Source organism: Homarus americanus, unplaced genomic scaffold (genome assembly GCF_018991925.1).
Source record: "Homarus americanus isolate GMGI-L3 unplaced genomic scaffold, GMGI_Hamer_2.0 scaffold33468, whole genome shotgun sequence".
Lineage (NCBI taxonomy): Eukaryota > Metazoa > Arthropoda > Malacostraca > Decapoda > Nephropidae > Homarus > Homarus americanus.
The window spans coordinates 784,088-803,221 of NW_024714177.1; the positions used below are offsets into that span (position 1 = coordinate 784,088).

The 19,134-nt window shown below is 35.5% G+C and overlaps 1 protein-coding gene across 3 annotated transcripts in view; it reads left to right on the top strand.

The window, feature by feature from the left end:
* The first annotated feature begins 509 nt into the window (after positions 1-509).
* Positions 510-19,134, top strand: part of LOC121876370 (probable tRNA N6-adenosine threonylcarbamoyltransferase, mitochondrial) — a 28,352-nt gene continuing 9,727 nt past the window's right edge. Inside the window, exons 1-9 of one of the 3 annotated variants that reach the window (XM_042381450.1) lie at positions 511-762; positions 2,339-2,448; positions 3,034-3,167; positions 3,784-3,908; positions 4,301-4,429; positions 5,820-6,024; positions 6,531-6,679; positions 7,620-7,831; positions 8,672-8,814. In XM_042381450.1, the coding sequence (XP_042237384.1) occupies positions 547-762; positions 2,339-2,448; positions 3,034-3,167; positions 3,784-3,908; positions 4,301-4,429; positions 5,820-6,024; positions 6,531-6,679; positions 7,620-7,831; positions 8,672-8,747 (1,356 nt within the window). In that variant the 5' untranslated portion in view covers positions 511-546 and the 3' untranslated portion in view covers positions 8,748-8,814. Of the gene's footprint in view, positions 763-2,338; positions 2,449-3,033; positions 3,168-3,783; positions 3,909-4,300; positions 4,430-5,819; positions 6,025-6,530; positions 6,680-7,619; positions 7,832-8,671; positions 8,815-19,134 lie in introns of those variants that run through there. The other 2 variants (XM_042381444.1, XM_042381456.1) reach the window with 2 other exon arrangements.

Sequence of the window (19,134 nt, forward strand, 5' to 3'; positions counted from 1 at the left end):
ACGAAACATTTTAAGAAAGTCACAATTAAATTTATAATATAAAAGACAGACTTGACTAACACTGTCATAGGTACCTGTACAGATCATTGAGAGCAGAAAATATATTTGCCAAACCAGCCAAAAAACTGACAAATGGCTTATACAGTACATAATTATACTATATTGTATATATATACTACAGAGGGTCAAGCTGGACTTAAACCGTAACATATTGGTGAGGGATAACGATCTCTGACAGACTGGGAATGAGGGGAAAATTTTAATGAGTAAAGTTGAGGGCCAGTGGCAGGCAGAGACTGTTAAGGGTGACTAGAGTTAAAAAGGAGTTCCCAGAGAGAGTCCAAATCCCCGAGAATTGGTAATAACAGCCCGAAAACGTTTTGGTTGGAGGACTGTGGTGCGTTCATTCTTGACTAGTAATTGATTGACTGGTATTCTGTTGGCTAACGAGCCGATGAATAGCGAAGAGGATAAAGTGATCGTTTTGGTAATGTTAAGAAAGCTAAAGGAGCGTCCACCGCGGGTTGTAAACAGTGCCTCTGAGCCATGGCCGCTCTAACACGGGTCATTCCTCGGTTATTGTCTTATAATTATTCATTACCCAAAAGAAACGGTATTTCAGCAAAGCCGTATTTTATTTATCTAACGTCTATACACCAATTAAGATGCAAATTGCTGCAAATCAATCTATTTCACACAAGTTTACCGTTGTTAAAGGAAGTGGTTGAGGGTGGCTTGGGAGGAGACCCATACAGAAGACAGGTACAGTATAGTGCTGTATATAACTGTTGTATTAAAGGTTGTTCAAAAGAAACTCCATATTACCGAAAGAGTAATAGTCAGGAACAGTTGAGCACCTTAACTACGTACTGTACATTTCACTACTGCTAGTGAACATAAACTGTTTTCTTACCTCACTGAAATCTATGAAATATACACGAACAATAAGTTTTGCATTAATCACCGAGGGTTTTGGATGGGTTTTGAACGAATTTAACCTTCATTTGTATTGCAAATCACTAGATTCTTATTTAACGGGTGGGGGGTGATATCAGAAACTAGTGATTTGCATTAGAAACGAAGGATAAATTCGTTTAAAACATAAAAATCACTAGAAAAATCCCCATAGTTTTTACTTCTATGTCGTAGGTTGGGAATAAATGCCATTTTATTTAAATCACTTATGCATTTTTAAGTCTCGTCTGGGGAAAGGACTCCAAAATCCTTCTGCAGTGTCTTCAGTGTTTGTCATATATTACAGTACTGTATTGATTCTTTTCATAGTTTTCTTAGAGGATGAAAATACAATATGACTACAGTACTGTACAAGCGTTTTAGGTTGGGTAAGGTTTAATAGATTATATATTATTTGATAGTTTAGTTTGGTTCATTTTGCGAATGATAAATGAATTATCGATGATCCCTCTTGGTAACTGCTAGCATTCATGTAGGTATTGCTACATTCTATAATTTATGGTTTATAGAATGAATCAAGCTAAGCTCCATAACAAAATCTAACCTAACTTAACTTCGTCTAGCCTATCCTAAATTTTTTAGGTTCCGTGTACCTACACATTATCACCAGGAAGACAATATGGTGTTAGATGTCAGTTGGCTGTGCCGCCAATGTCATTGAATTAAAGCCGAAATAAATCCTAAAATTTATGTCACACAAAACACATTACTTGTGCACTTTACGTCAATTTCATGGGGTAAGAAAGCATTTATGTTCTTCGTTGAAATGTCGGCATGGAAGGGTATGGACTATAACCAGTAATATTTACCATAATCGATCTTGTACACCTAGACCACCTATTTTAGACTAGTTTTGTGTTGAAGGCTATTTCTTTCTTAATTAAATTTTTTTTAGCTAACTTAAGTGCTGGAATTGTAGAATTTGTAATTCCGTTTGGTGTTATGGTAGCACAGTGTCCCCTAAGAACCAGCAATTTTATGAACATTTACTATAGAAGAAAACTTAAGTTCTTCTTTCAAGAATATAGTACTGTATCCAAATGTTTTTTGTTTCTTCTGAACACATACCAGAACCCAGGAACAATCACCAAAACACAATTTAAGAAATGATGTGGTGAACTTGGTACAGTAGTATTCTCAGATTATTAGGTTAGGTGCATTTGATTACTTGAATGATTAATTTAAATAGAATACAATACTGTACACATACATACCTGTACTGTACTGTACATTGCTTATTTTTTGTCTGAACATCTGATGTGTAGGTGAAGAAATCATGCTCAAGTCTTTTACTGCATTAAAAATTACTGTACTGATACTGTATAGCAATTTAAATTGATGTAAGCCAATATTTTTGAGACAGGTAGTGTTGGGTATAGAGACAAGCTGTGATGACACGGGTGCTGCTGTTGTTGCTGACAGTGGAGAGGTTCTGGGAGAGGCACTTCACAATCAGCAGAGTGTACACTTGAGGTAAGTTGTTGAGTTGTTAGTATGTTACATACTGTATACTGTATCAGAATCAGAGTTGGTAAGTTGGGTTAGTTTAGGTTAGGTTATTCAGAATCACAATTATCCTGGTTAATTACAGTACTGTACTACTTTACTGTATATTTAACCATGACATCCATGGCCAAATATTCAATTATGGCCATACATTAAGTTCAATTAAAGCACATTACAGGTTATAAGTGTAATGTTTATTTACAACTATGAGCAATATCAAAGTGAGTTTTTGGGGGTAATGTCTGAATAGCCATGTATTTTATTATAAGTTTATTCAAAGTATTTTACAGGTTATATTGATCCATAAAATATGGGACAAAATAGATATATCAGTCAAGTAAAGTAACAGGTTAGGTTAGGGTGATCAGGGCCTCATAGCCACTGGCCATGGTAGCAGAGAAATGGGGTGTCAAGAGTATCTAGACTAAGAGACTGTTAAAATGATATGTGAGTAAAATTGCAGTTTCAGCCAATATGCCCTAGTAGTTTAGAAGTTAGTTTATCCTGTGCATTTTGGTGTGATTTAATCTAATTTGACCTTTATTTCCTCAGGCATGGAGGTATCATTCCACCTGTGGCACAAAGACTTCATGAACAAAATATTGAACAAGTTGTTAATGAGGCTCTGGAGAAGGCAGGAATGACAGTGAGAGACCTGGATGCTATTGCTGCCACTGTCAAGCCAGGTATCATTCTTTTCCTTTCTTGTGAAGTTATACTGTAGGTGGCTGTTCTGCTCTTGGCAGCCTCAGCATGTTTCATTCTTACTTATCATAGTACTGTACTGTAATAATACTGATGTAATATTTGAAACCTCAATACAGTATGATATAGAATATAGTATGAAATGAATATAAGGTGGTACAGTATTTGCCAAATTAGATTGATTTATTAATGTGTTTGTAAAGTTGTGTAAATCATATTAGATAATACAAAAATGATACAGAAACTGAACACTAAGCTTTGATAGTAAATTAGGAAGTCATTATCCTGCTGTATACTGTGCTGAATTCACGTTCATTGTTAAGGTTCCCCTCAGTTTTTTCTTTATGGCCAACAGGTCATCAAATGACCTGAGAGATCCATCAACACATTTTGAAAAGTTTTCCAATATTTTCCTCATATTTCCTCTCTCTTATCATAGTAAAAAGAGAAAGTGGGTTCAAGGGGGTTCCCTGGTCAAGAAACAGTGACATTTAGGACAGGATTCTTGTGCTACATTCAAACAGTTGCTGCACCCCACATTATCATTGTAACTTATAGCTATTATTAGATGTTTGTATAAAATAACATTACTTTTAGGTCTGTCCCTCTCCCTTTCTGTGGGCACAAGATATGGAAAGAATCTTGCAGTAAGTGGTAAGAAACCCTTCATTCCCATACACCACATGGAGGCCCACGCTCTTACTGTCCGCATGGTACACAAGGTAAGTTGGTCTATTTTTTTTTTTTTTTTTTAAGAAATAAACAAACCACTTTTAGATCATACAGTATGTTAGGAAGTTAATAATGAAAATGTTATTGATTTGAGTGACTGTGTTACAGTGTACAATTTATGACAGGAAGTCATATAAAAGCTACAGGGACCGAGTACATGATTTTTTTACATCTCAGGGTAGTTTAGGTAATGAAACCGGAGAAGTGGCTGTAGTTAATGTGAAGTGAAAGTTTTTGTATACATGCAATATGAATGAAGACATCTTGCCTGCTGATTCATATTACTTATATGAGTAATTATGTGAAACCTTTGTGCAAATACTGTATAGGAGCTTCATTTAACGTATGGGAATTCATAATTTTTATATTTTATCCTTCCCAGGCAGAATTTCCCTTCTTGGTGTTGTTGGCATCAGGTGGTCATAGCCTACTGGTGATTGCACACTCTCTTGACCATTGGTCAATTATTGGTCAAACAATTGATGATGCTCCGGGTGAAGCCTTAGATCAGGTAATTGTACTTGGATTTTATAGTAAACTGTAAACCTGATAAAATGAAATTCTGTTGTACATTCAATGACAATATTTTTATCAAAATGAATAATTACCATTGTCGGTGGTACAACAGTAGTGCACTTGCTTCTTACCACAGGGACTTGGGTTTATGCCCAGGTTGGATGTGAGAAAGGTGCTGTCTAGTGTGACCCTACTGAACAACACAGGTTTTCTTTGGTTACTCTGATTTCCTTTTGTACAGTACTAACACTGGACACTTGAAGGACAAACACATCAGGAAAAATGGGGAATTGAACAAGCCATTGTCTTTCTCCTCTCAGGAAAAGGGTTAATTCAAAATTAAAACAAAGTGATTAATGCAGACACCATCCATGAATGGTTTGAGCATATACTGTACTTCCTCATTCAGTAATACAGTACAATAATTTCAGATATTCATTGTCAATAGTTTTTAAGTTATAAGGTCATATATAAAGGAAATGAGTTTCTTTTCATGGGATACCACATTTCACATGCATTGATAATCATATTTGAGTACTAGGAGAAGTGAGGTTAAGGTTGAGACTGTTATGTTTATTGAAAAGGAGCCATTTTTCTTCCACAAAGACAATAGAACTAGGGAGGCTATTGCAGTACAGAGTTTATTGGGTGAGGAATCCTTGCAACATAATCCTAATTTTAATTTTTTTTTGGACTTAGGGAAGGTAAACATCACACGTTTTCTCCAGGTCCTCTGGCTTCATTCTGTACTAACACTGGACAGTAAAGGTCATAACAAAATAACTAAGAACTGCTCGAACAGCGAGTAAGCCCAGTGGTAAAATGATAAAATAAGAATGAATTAAAAAGATCTTGAGTGGTGAACAAAAAAAAAACTTTAATCAAGAGGTTTGTGAAGCTATGGTTTAGAGTTTGGTATTGTGATGCCTGTAAGTTTTTGTAATGTAGGTATGGGTAAAAAAAATTCTTAGATAAAACATAAAAGCACTGAGGAAATACTAGATCTGGTGAATGATGAGAGGTCTTGTATTTGATTCAGTCAGAAAGAGGCAAGAAATGGAGACAAAAGTATTTTGAATATACAGTACTGTTTGCTGATGGACATGGAATGGAAAAAATGGTAAGGTGCATAGTAGAAGATTAAGAGTGATGTTGTTGGACTGGCAAACTGAAGACTGTTTCCTTTTGACATAAGGGCTCAGAACTAAAGAACCTGGTACCTGTGGAGGCTGCAAACCAATCACTAAGATAGAGGCCCAGAGATTTAGTTAATCTGTTGTTACATACCCTTACTTTACTGTTGTGCTCAGTATGAGAATTTTGGATGAGTACTGTACTCCATATCACTTTTTGTGACAGTAATGAGTATCTACTTTTTATTATAGGGTGCAAGAAGATTGAAGCTACGAAATATACCTGAATGTGCCTCAATGTCTGGTGGCCAAGCAATAGAATACCTTGCAACAGGTGGTAACCCACGTGCCTATGAATTTCCAACACCTATGGGAAAGTACAAAGATTGTACTTTCAGCTTTTCAGGGCTTAAACATACACTAACAAGGCTTATTGAGAGACTGGAAGAGGAATATGGTAAGAAAATTATTGTTGTATTGTCTTTGGAAATTAGTGAGGTTATAATTATTTTGCAAACTTCTATTTTATATTTATTTATTTATACTATATAGTACTGCACATGACTTACAAATCATTAGCAAGTGTCCAGTTAAGTCCAAACTGCAGAGCTGTCTTTTGCCTAAAAACTTTTTTTGAATATAATTGGAAAAAGTCCATCATGTTGATAGACTTTAATATTGAGAAAACCTCCAACTAATCAATGGTTTTTATCCAGTTCTTGGTCTGTAATTAATGCCACCACATTGTTTAAAGGTTTTTCTCTACAATGCTCCAATCTCCACATTTTTGGGAGTCTCACAAAATAAATTTATGAATTACTGTACAGGTATTGTTAAAAAATTAATTTACTTACCGGTACTCATGCACCTGTGAAAGGCTCATTCACTTAACCTTTTTAGGAATTTTTCCATCTGATGAATTTACTATTTTCATTAAATGTTTTTTTTTATGTTCATCTGCAGAAGTTGAAGGTGGAAACATTATTCCACCCATTCAAGATGTGTGCGCCTCATTCCAGTATGCTGTAACCAAACATCTGGTGAGGCAGACTCAGAGAGCGATGGTATATCTTGATGTTCGTGATCTACTTCCCAGCCAAAATAAAACCCTGGTATGTTAATAGTACAGTACATGTAATTTGGTTTGTATTTAAGTTGTGTCCAGTCTCTACATGTTATCCATACATTATGTACTGTTGTCTTCTTAACTACCTGAAACTAGTGTATAGAGGATTTAGCTTATTATAGAGGAATTTTATTGAAAAGACATTTGGATAAAAGTATTTTGTGATGGTACTGTATAACATAAAGGATGAACCATAATTCAGTATTTAGAGGTATGAAGAGGAACATTTATGGCAGAGGAGATTAATGTAAGGAAGGAGAGGAGTGAGTCACCCTGACTGTCTAACTTAATGAGTGAAATAAATTGTAGAGTTATATTCCTTCAAGAGATCTTTAAACAAGATATGAAATTTTTTGCATTGAATTAGTTGTGGAGTAATTTACGTTTAGATATGTTAGCCATGACTTTTTTATCTTTTTTTCATTCTCAGTGCTAGAAATGAGAGCAGATACACACATGCAAATTTACCATTCATTCATTATGTTCATTATTATTGCTGTTAAAATTTTCAGCATTTCTCCTTTTCCTTGATCACATTCAAGCGCCCCCATATTTATTTGCTTTTGTTTCTTTTTGATAACCAAATACTGTACTGTACATCACCAGACTACAAGGGGGAATGCCTAAAGCCCCCAAAAGGATGGCCCTTCTTCCATGCCCATGAATGATGATGTGCAGTTATGAACACCTTAAATTCATGAGCCATATGTTACTGTAGATTTTTTAACTACAATTTTGATGCCCCAAAAAAGTACTGTACAAGTACAGTATTAAGATATCTAGAAATGCAAGGCATGTCCAGTTTGATAGTCTTTATTTTATACAGCTGTAAAATAAAGTAAACAGGAACCACTGTTTAAATGGGAAAACTGTTAATTATAATGGGGACAATGTAATTTTCTGCTCATATGTATTTTTTCCACTAGGTTGTGTCAGGTGGTGTTGCTTGTAACCAGTACATTCGGGCAGCGTTACAGAAGTTATGTGATACTACAGGCTATCAGCTCCTTTGCCCACCACCAAAGCTGTGCACCGATAATGGCATCATGATTGCATGGAATGGCATGGAACGTTGGTTGGCTAAAGCTGGTGTTCTCCATGATGAAGAAGACATAGCAGCAGTTGATTTTCAAGCAAGGTAAAATTTTTTGGGGTTGTAAAAGCCATTTTTTTTTTCAGATTTGTATTCAGTATGGATGAGTAGTGAGTTGATAATTTTGCTTTGACTAAAAAATGGGGAGCTAATGTGGAAAGGGTGAAATATGGATGAAATTACAGGTCTGTTTATTAACAAATTTGTTTGGTTTACATTACATGGAAAACTGTTTAATGTACAATATATATAGTATAGATGAATGAACATAGTTTTGAGTCATAATTAGTAATTATGACCAGGGGTTAATATCCTTCTCATAAGTTAAAGTTATACATTAATACTCCAGTTTACATCACCTTTTACGCCATTCTCCAAATATATTGTCACTTAACTTATACCATTACCCGATTTATGTCATGAGTACAGGTACTCTGCACTGAGACATTGTTGACAGTAACCATCTTTTTTTTATCTGTCTCTCAAGCCACCTCCCTTTTTGTCATGAACCGCATAGCTACATGGACTATGTAGCATCACTCATACGTGCTTGTACATATGGTACTGTTCAGTAAAATATATTATTTATATACTGTAGAGTACTGCTTTCTTGTTTCTCGTAGTATAAACAGTTTATTTCTGTACTCTTGTACTCAAATCTGTGGAGATGTATTACGTACAAACTATAAAGTTGAGGAATGATTCTGCTGTTGTCTTGGTACTTGTGAGAAACAGAGTCTAGAGCTGTAATGTGCCAAGATATACAGTACTGTATACTATGTACACAAATGCTATATGAAACACCTTCTTTAATAGAGAAAAGCACAAATCAAATGTTGATGTTGAGACACTGTAAATTATCAAGGTTATCTTTCAAATTTTCAGGTGTCCAATTGGAGAAGATTTAACAAATGATGTTCGAAGTCTTAGAATACAGGCTCAGAAATGGGTTAAATTTTGATGTAAATTATGGCATTGTGTACATCATAGATTTTATTTTAATTATCAATAAAACTACTAAGCAATTGCTCAAGTTAATTAGTTCCCTAACATAGGTATTTTTGGGGGGAGGACAATCAGTGTGAAATAATCGAGGCATAGGACTGGAAACTTAAGTCTTTTTATAGCTAACATAAATGAATTAATGAAAGTTATGGATATGTGGGAGGAAAGATGGTATACTGTACTGAACAGTGCTAGTGTATTTGCCTTTCACCACTGTATCCCAGGGTTAATTCCCCTAGTTAGATGTGAAAAGTTTGCTATAAAATTTATATCATGTGTTTATGTTTTACCACAAATATAAACAGACTATCATTTAGTCTTAATACACATTAAAACAATCTATTTTAATAATTTTAAACTACTAATGACTATTACGACAATTAATTACCAAAAACAATTTTGCTGAAAATCTCAGTACAATATACCGGTAGGTAGTTTTCAACATGCTGATTAAAGATGTCGTCAGAAAGCTGAAACTCTGATAATTACGTTGTACCCGTAAGTTTTAAATCACCTTTATATACATTTTTTTCCAAGATTATAGACTAACTTTACCATTTAAGCACGTTAGTTTTCACATTCCAGAAAATCTGTATCTCACTCAAGTACGTTGTGCCCATAAGTTGTAAATCACCTTTATATAAATTTTCTTAGTAATATGACTGCCCATATGCTTTAAATATAGTACATTAATTTTCAGTTTCCAAAGAAAAGGAAAGTTGTTTATTGTGCAAATGACGACTGACCTACTGTTCCTATTGTTTCGGCATATGAGGTCAAAATGTGGAATTTTTTCAAAATTCATACAAACATACTCTTTTACTTTACATGCTAGTTATGGATCTGGGTTAAGAATTTTAAAATTCGAGTAATTGTTGTTAATTAATGAGCTTTGAAATACACGGGGCCCCCTAAATTTGCAGTGGTTAGGTTCTCAAAATGGCCGCGAATCGCAAAATCGCGAATAACATTTACGGACTGGGGGAGCAGGGGGGGTTACATTTTAACTTGTGTACAAATAAATGTATATTCCCTCTATGTGTTTGCCCTTAGGACAATTATTTCTTTTACCTGTAGTATTGTATATGTGTGTGGACATGCACAAAACACATACAAATAAATAATAACTGGAAAATCCTCACAAATAATCGGAAAAAAGTTTATTAAAAATGTGAGTCTACCCCCAAGTCCGTGCTCTGCTAATAAAGTACTGTAATAGAGCACAGACTTGAGGGTAGGCTCACATTTTTAATAAATTTGTTTCTGATTAATCGTGATAGTATTTTCCAATTATTATTTATTTGGATGTGTTTTGTGTGTGCGTGTGCGTCTACACACACACATTTAATTACAGTACAGTTAAAGGAAATTACTGTCTCTAGAACAAATGGCTCCCTGTCCCAGCCGCAAAAATGCCGGCAACTTTAAAACTATACACACACATTCTTGGGTACATCTAGGGTGTCATCTGCGAATAACAGAGAACCGCGAACTTGAGGGATCCCCTGTACTTTAATACTTACACAATATTTATAATGTCAATTACGTTGTGCCTATAAGTTTTAAATAACCTTTGTATACATTTTATTAGTAATACTGTATAGACTATCTTTACACTTTAAACATGTTAGTTTTCAGTTTCCAAAGAAAAGGCGTTTTATTGTGAAAATAACAACTGACACAAATCTACCAATCACAAAGGCAAGTTCACCTACAGTACATGAGTTATCATGTAGCTGCTTCTTTTAATATGGTGTGCACCAAGGCCCCACATGGCCTGTTCACAAGCTCCAAAAATTTATCTTTATGTCACAATGGACAAAGGATTTTGACAACCTTGCTGAAACACTGGAAATCACAGTGTTCATTTTGAAATTCATCAGACACATCCATAAAGATACTTTTTGGGGTGTGTGTACAGTTGTGGTTAAAAGTTCTCTCCCCTTGGTGAAACCGAGTCTCAGGAATGACTCTTCGAACTTACTTACCCTGCCTGTCGTCTGCTGTGGTTGTGCTGTTTTATCCCATTTGGTATCGATACTGCTTCAGTTGGGAGGGAGCGAACTTTTAATTTGATCCTGACTGTACATAAAAATACAGTCCAGTATAGGAACCAATGTTAACCTCATTTCTGCCATTCAAATACTGTACTGTCAACCTTACTGAGTAGAGTACTTAAATAAATAATGTAAGAATTTTGATATTAAAACAATTTGTACTTCTCTATGTATTAAAAGTGTCACACTGTCAATCCAGTAAGCATAACATTACAACACATATTTTCTTTGTATGCCATAGAACTATTACCAAATTTAACTTAAATCTTCCAATTGTAAACTAACATGTGAAAATCCACAGCCAATAACATCGGATGGTTGTGTTTTAACATTAAGTCTTATAAATGGTTGCTCTTAAATTACATCACACTGTGCAGTCTAACAATAAGGCCTCATGTTCATCTATTAAAATGTACTAATAACAAAGCACAATCATAGTTGTATCCTGTGTGCAGTTTGTACAAGTGCCTCTTTATATGGAAGGAGTCAACAACAATGGATGTACAGTATTGTATATTCATGTATCAACCGTGAAAGTTCTATGATTTCAGTCTTGCTATGATGTAAAATTTGAAAGGTAATATTTGGTATACAGTCGAGTCTGGATTTACGCGGTTTTTGTTTACGCGTTTTGTAATTTACGCGGTGCCTTGCTAGAATTGAAATGCTTTAATTACGCGGTAAATTTGGTCATTTACGCGGAGAGCAGCTGGCGGTCCAGCCGCACGCCATTTTGGATTCAAACCTCCCGCCATGCCTGACCACAAGCGGGGGGAAGCGGCGCAGGGAGGGGTGCGCAGTATGTCGCTGTTGCGTTATCGGTGACGTCATATGACGTATCGGACTGTGATTGGGCCACGCATCCTTACCTCCCTCCCCCGCTAGCTGTGATTGGTTTAATGTAATATGACGTGCCCGGCCACGGGAGGGAAGAAGTCGCTGACCTAGCAGGGCCTGTCTCATTGTTCTCAGTCCGTGTATATACAGTTCTCTCTTGTGCCCGCTATTCCTCTCACAACTCACAATGGCTGCCGCGGGACCCCCACCACCAGAGAAAAACATTGAATTACCTGGACCAAGCCATGATAATGTGAAGGAAATCATCGAGTTGGGGGAGAAACTTAAGCTCATCCTTGACAACGACCCAGACAAGCATCGGTATGAAGTGTCTAATAACCATCTGACGAAATTTATGGAGCTGTATATCCAGATCAATCTCGACAACATCAATGCTAGTCGTCAACGTAGTATTGAGGACTTCCTCGCCCGCAACCCACCACAACCACAGCCAGCCCAAGTCAGTGATAGTGATATTGACAGTGAGGATATGAACTTTGAGGGGTTTGTCTGGGAGGCCCTGCAAACCTCTGCGAGTAGTGAAAGTGATTCACCGGAGGGCAACTAATATGCCCTCTGCCTCGGAATCAGCTGCCATCCACGTGTGCCCAGCCATCTTTTCTACTAACGTAAGGGTTAAAAACCCTAATATTATTGATACTTCTCTTAATTATTAATTCTGTGTGCATACCATCATAAAATTAAGATGTTATTTTTACTACAACGTAGGTATTGTGTCAGAAAAAGTGGAGTTTGGGGGTCGGCCCAGTCTTTATTTCAATTAATCCCATATGTTCTGTTATTTCATTTACGCGTTTCTCGTTTTACGCGGGCCTCCACGGGTTCAATTGACCGCGTAAATGAAGACCCAACTGTATAATTTGATGCTATTGTTAATACACTGTCACATAAAGCACACACTATGGCAACTATTCACAACTGCAATACTGTACATCTAAGACTGTAAATTAGAAAGAAGGGAGGACAACAGATCAACATTAAAAATGTAGCCTCTATAAACAATTACCATACATCATTGCCACAAAGTAAATTAAAAACTAATATGTTCAGTAACCTAAAATACATACAGTACAGTATCAGTAACTTTGAAACAATATCGGGGAGCTGTCACCGAATGGTAACATAATTAAAATTTGACTAAGAATATGACCAACTGCTTATTAATACAGTACACGAATTTATTATGGGTATTTTTTTTATCTGTTTGCAAGATAACTAATGTTCATTGTTTTGAGTTTTTCTTGAATGTGAGAACTGTTAATCATGAGCTGTAGTGTAAGGTATGATCACACTCACAACCATATGCCCTTGTTTTAGGAATGAGCTTTTTACCTGTAAATAATATTGGCTCTGAGTCTTCACAGAATCAGAAATGTCTGTGCAAAGTACTGTAACGGACTTGGAGAGAGCCCATCATTATTTATTTGTATGTGTTTTGTGTGTGTATATACACACACACACATATTTACAATACAAGTAAAGGAAATTACTGTCTCTAGAACGAAGGGCTACCTGTCCCATCCGTGAAAATGCCGGCAACTTTAAAACTACCCACAGACATTCTTGGGTATATCCATGGTGTTATCTGCGAATAAGCAAGAACCGCGAAGTAAAAATCCGCAAACTTGGGGGGGGGGGCCTCTGTATTGTATTGCAAATTGACACAAATTTTTGCAAGCTTTACAATATAAGTTGTTAAATTCACAGGCCAAATTAGGTGTCCTGGGTATGGTACCACAAAGAGATCAAAGAGAAAAGGTTTAGCAAATATCAATACAGTTGAAGAAAAAAATGACAAAAACACAAAGGCAGGATATCAGAGTTTTCCTTCACATACATGTAGATTAAAAGTTTGAGACACAAGCTATATATATATACCCTAATGATGGGTGATGCTTGGTTGTAGGTTATGGAAGGGGAAATGCCATTTACATGATAAGCTTGCAAGAGTGGAAAAAACTATGTCCTCAGAAAGTGTAGTGCACTGAACACATAATTAGTATGCCAAAAAAATTGCTCTCCAAACTTTATAGCAATGTGAAAACCTCCTCCTTCTTTTTAATGTTAACTCTTACATTGTTTTTAATACTTCAATCACCTTGACAGATATTAAAGCATTAGAGTAAGTGTATGAATGACTGACCACAATATCGGCTGACAGTAAATTTTCATAATTTCTACATCAGTTTCTACATTTGTGAATAACTAGAAAACACAGTGATATACAGTGCCCATATATATTAGTAAAATGTTAAATCAGATTTTGTTACCAAATTAAAAATATCCTTAACAGATTAAACCTGTACAGTATCACCATGGTTTCCAACCCTCAGAAGTGAAAATAATCTGGCAAACCTCCAAATTCATGACACATTCAACTGCCATTTGGCCCCAGACCTAATTCTACCATTATTTTATGACACTGAAACAATAATCACCCACTAAAACAAAAATGTAGTCCTAAAATAAGAAGAAAATTAAACAGTTCTTCTAATAAAAGAGTGAAGTTCAGTGGCCACTCATCTATTTGGGCTGAAACTGAATTAATTCTACATATTTTTAATTATTATTTTATTATTTCCTTTCTTATACATTTATAAAATATTATTGTTAGAATTCCATTAATTATCAAACCTTTTATTTAATGGGAATTTCTATCATCCAGCATGGCCCTGGTCCCAAGGTTAACAGATAAGAGAGCGTCATTCAATACTATCATCTCCAGTTATTACAGGGGATTATTGTACTATATTTTAAATATACCTTTCTGTACAGTACATATATTAAACATTATGGCTAGTCTACTGTATATCTAGGTGGAAAGTATGCATGTAAAACAGCTTCTAACCACATCAATGAAAACTATACAGAACAAGATAATAATTACACTTGCTGTCAAAACCTACAATTTTACTATATTTTTCAAAAAAATATAAATAATAATAATAGTAACTCCTTCCTTTATACTACTGTACGGTACATTTCTTTTCCTACCTTTAAATGATTCATAACATAATCATAACTGTCTCAACGGCTTCAACCAAATTATTGTCACTACACAAAGGCATAATTAAAAAGCCTTCAAGCTTCCTTACAATTCCTTATTACTAGAGCCATCTATTCACATGTTCTCCATTTCCTCTACAACAGTATCTAGTCTCTGTAAGTATAGTATCGTGAAACATGCTTTGATGGAGCACAGTTTGGCCTTCCTACAAAAAAAAATATATATATATATTAAAGGGGCAGTGGTGGGAGGTAACAAGGAGTCAACTGTTGAAAATTTTGTGACAAAGAAGCAAAGTGGAGTCACAAGAAACTGTAGAGAAAGTAGTCTAAGTGGAGTGTAAATGTGGGTGGCGACTGCTTTGGTAGAAGAGCTGCAGCAGTAGAAAAGTTGTGCTCTATACTGTATAGTGTAGTGGAGACAGAGTACAGCTCTTGTGTGGGGGTTGCTAAGACTATGAAGAGTACGTACAGTCTTACATCAGGATAAGTTAGGGTACAGAGACCTGGAAAGGTAGACTCCAGTTCTGAGATAAAAATGGATGATAAAAAGGAAGCACATTTTACAGGTAAACCTCAAGATATGATGGGGTCAGGTTCCTGAAAAACTCATTGCTAGGTGAATTATCTTAAATAGTGAGCATTATAACTTAGGTTCAATGGGATACATTCCCAGCCAGTCCCAAAACACACATGTATCACCAACAATAAAATTCCTACAATACTACTATTAGTCCCCTTCAAGGCTAAGGTGGAGTGGAGACATCAATCTGACTCCCTTACAGCCTCTGGGGAGTATCATGCTTTTTAACAATGTCAAGCTTCTCCTCCAGAGACATGTTTGTCTTGGATGCCTTGGCCTCCCCAGACATTTTCAAAGTTACACTGCTCACTTCATAGTCACAAAAATAGAGCAAAAGCACCTGTCACAAAAACAGATCGAACGATGATAACAAAAACAATGATAGCAACCGACACTGCTCACATTTTCAAAACAACAGTCGACGCACCTTAGTCACAAAAACACAGAAAATATCACTTCACAGTCACCATAACACAGGTTAGTGCTGTCCTCTCACTATATAAGAAAAAACACTGACGATAAGTACAAAGTACGATGCTGTCTGATAATTGTGAAGCCATGCGATGGCGGGTTTACGATCAACAAGGAACTAAACACAGGACTGTAGTGAGCTGGTTGGTAGACTTACAAGTGAAGGTAAAGATGCGTGGTGCAAAGGGTTAAATATTGTTTCCTTATAAAATGTTACTGACTTGACGTAGAAAAATATAATTTGCATTGCTGGAATCCTTGCAAGACAGCGATTAATTTGAGTCTATACAACCCATAATTTACACAAGAGATAAAAAAAACTTTCAACCAATTGATATTCATGGCTATTCAATGGATACTGCGAGATGGTCTTAATTTATAACCATCGTTAAAGTGGAATATCGCATCTCGGGATATTTGTATCTTGAGGTTTACCTGTACAGTACTATGATATATTTTCTTATAAATTAATACTGTACTGGTTTTAAACCAAATATTAAATAAAACTTGTGAATAACTAGAATTAAGTTCAGTATTATATTCTATAGCAGTCTTGGAATGTCAAGAGCCAACACTGAAGTCTGGTGCCATATTATCAGTTATGGTCCAGCTTAAAGCTGTAAGTGTGCAAGAAGCAGAGTTCATATAACCTAAAATGCTTTGCCTGGGGACTTTTTATTTTCTATAGTAATGATCAAATGTAACAACTATTTTTTACCTGTGATATCCAAGAGTCAGTGAAAAAGTACAGTAATTAGGCCTGGTATTTTTTCCACTCAACTATCCAGATGTTCAGCTTTTGGGTCAACCAGGGTCGTATCTGAGCTCAGCATAAATTATATAATAAAATGTTAATCTTGATGATCCCTAGACCTCGGACTTATAATTATCAGGACCAGCAAAGTTGTGAAATCCCAGGCCTGTATAATGCCATGAGTAATTTTTTCAAAGTTAAATCTCACACATATTAAACAGTTAACTATGCTGGAATGATATGGATGTTCCACCACTACCCGAAAAGTAACAGCACACTCTTCGGTTTACAGTATATACTGAGGTATACATTAATATGGCCACTGCGTCCTGGTTAGAAATTAAATCGTGATACATTGACTGACACACCTACTGTATACAAACATGGACAAGGCAAAAGCATACTGCCCTTTGGTGATGCTAGTTAGTGCATTTCTCAACAAAATATTCTAAAATATGCCCAATGTCATTGAAGACATTGACTTCTTTATTTACATACTTTAAGTACCAATGGCCTTCATCCCTGGATATATCAGATCAATAAGTCACCCAGTTTTTGAGAATTCCAACTTCGAATTTTTTTTCTTTCCCATAATCATGAAATATTTGAAAATGTAAGAAAAATCCATCAGTGATTCAAGCCATTAATCCCTTCATCTACATCAATGAAAAGTTAAGAATGATCCATCAACCAGCTCTCCTGACACAACTCTTCACTCACAACTAAAAAGATAGCATACTTGAAACACTTAACAACAGTTTGTAAGCAAATAACTTCTATGATGAAAGTTCACACATACACTGACATAAAAGAAAACTTTTCATCCTCTTGTTTATTTTCCTTTCCCATCAAAATCTTAGGTTTCTTTTTACTGAAAAATCTTAAGCACCCAAATTACATAACTAATTCAGAGGAACTAAAAGAATCATTACATTCTGAGACTTTGTAGAATGGATAAAATTCTCCGTTCAGCAAGGATATCAGCCAAGCAAAGTCATTCAAGATTATCATATCACTGAAAAATGACCAAAGGGCATTCTTGTGACTCAAGGCCATGAATCCTAACTAATACATTTATATAAATCATTAGTATCTCTCGTACTTTATAGATTTCTCTCATTAATTGCTGATGATACTCATTACCTTTATTACCATGTCTATCTCTGGATACAAAATATCTCACTTGCATAAATTCTTTGTTGTGTTTCATAGGGATTTAATGTATGAAAGGTGTTCTTCAGCTCAAAGTACGATCATATCATTATCATTTCTAAACAAAAACCTTTTATGATTATGATAAGATTCTCATAATGAAAGAGAACCAACGATCATGGTTACAGGACATATATCTTGCTTATTGTTATTTTTATTTTTTTACATGTACAAAACATAAAAAAAAGTTCCATTGGTCACTGTGACTGTGGCAAGATACTGTATGTATTTTTTTTATTTTCAACATATGGCTCACATATTACCCTCAAGCTTAGTATTATGAAGTTTTGTACTTTTCTCCTACAAGAAAAAATTATGCTGTTGTCAATTAACTGAGACAATTTTTTTTCTTGGAATTATTATGGTGAGACAGTGTATAGCGGGCAGAGTTAACAATCACAAGAGGCTTTCTGCCATCCCTGATTCTCATAAATATTTCATTTTCTTTTGCTACATTCACACAACAATCCACTCAGACTCTTCTTGCAAATTTGTGGCCTTTCTCTTCCCATCTGCTCATCACTTACTTATGAAAGAGTTACATCACCAGCTGTGGTAATGTCTTCTTACAGAGGAAAATTTGAAGGGTGTGTCATTCAATGAGTGTCTACAGTATTATCACAATACTCTCTGCACAATAGAGAACAGCACACAACCAGTCATAAATTTATTACTCATAAACTAACTTGACAACTGACACCTGGTATATATAAGTGTAATTACAAATATTCATGAAATCACAAAATAAGGTGTAAACAATAACACGATTAAATAACTTAGAAATGTTTCACAACAATACTGTATTTAATAGTACAGGGAGCCCCCCCAAATTCGCGAGGGTTAGGTTTTGAAAATGGCAGCGAATCGCCAAATCCGCGAATAACATTTGCGGCCGGTGGGGGAGGGGGTTGTGCGTTGACACACACACAAAACACATACAAATATATAAATAATAATGAGAAAATCCTCTCACAAATAATCAGAAACAAATTTATTAAAAATGTGAGTCTACCCTCAAGTCCGTGCTCTATTAATAAAGCACCACAGACTTAAGGGTAGACTGTCACATTTTTAATAAATTTGTTTCTGATTACAGTATTTGTGAGAGGATTTTCCAATTATTATTTATTTGTATGTGTTTTGTGTGTGTGTGTGTGTGTGTGTGTCTACACACACACTTATATTTGCAGTATCAGGTAAAGGAAATTACTGTCTCTAGAATGAATGGCTCCCTGTCCCAGCCACAAAAATACCAACAACTTTAAAACTACCCACAGACATTCTTGGGTACATCCAGGGTGTCATCCGCGAATAATAGAGGACCGCGAAATAAAAATCCCCAAACTTGGGGGGGTGGGGGCTGTATTTATAACACAATAAATATTCTTACCCACATATAAAC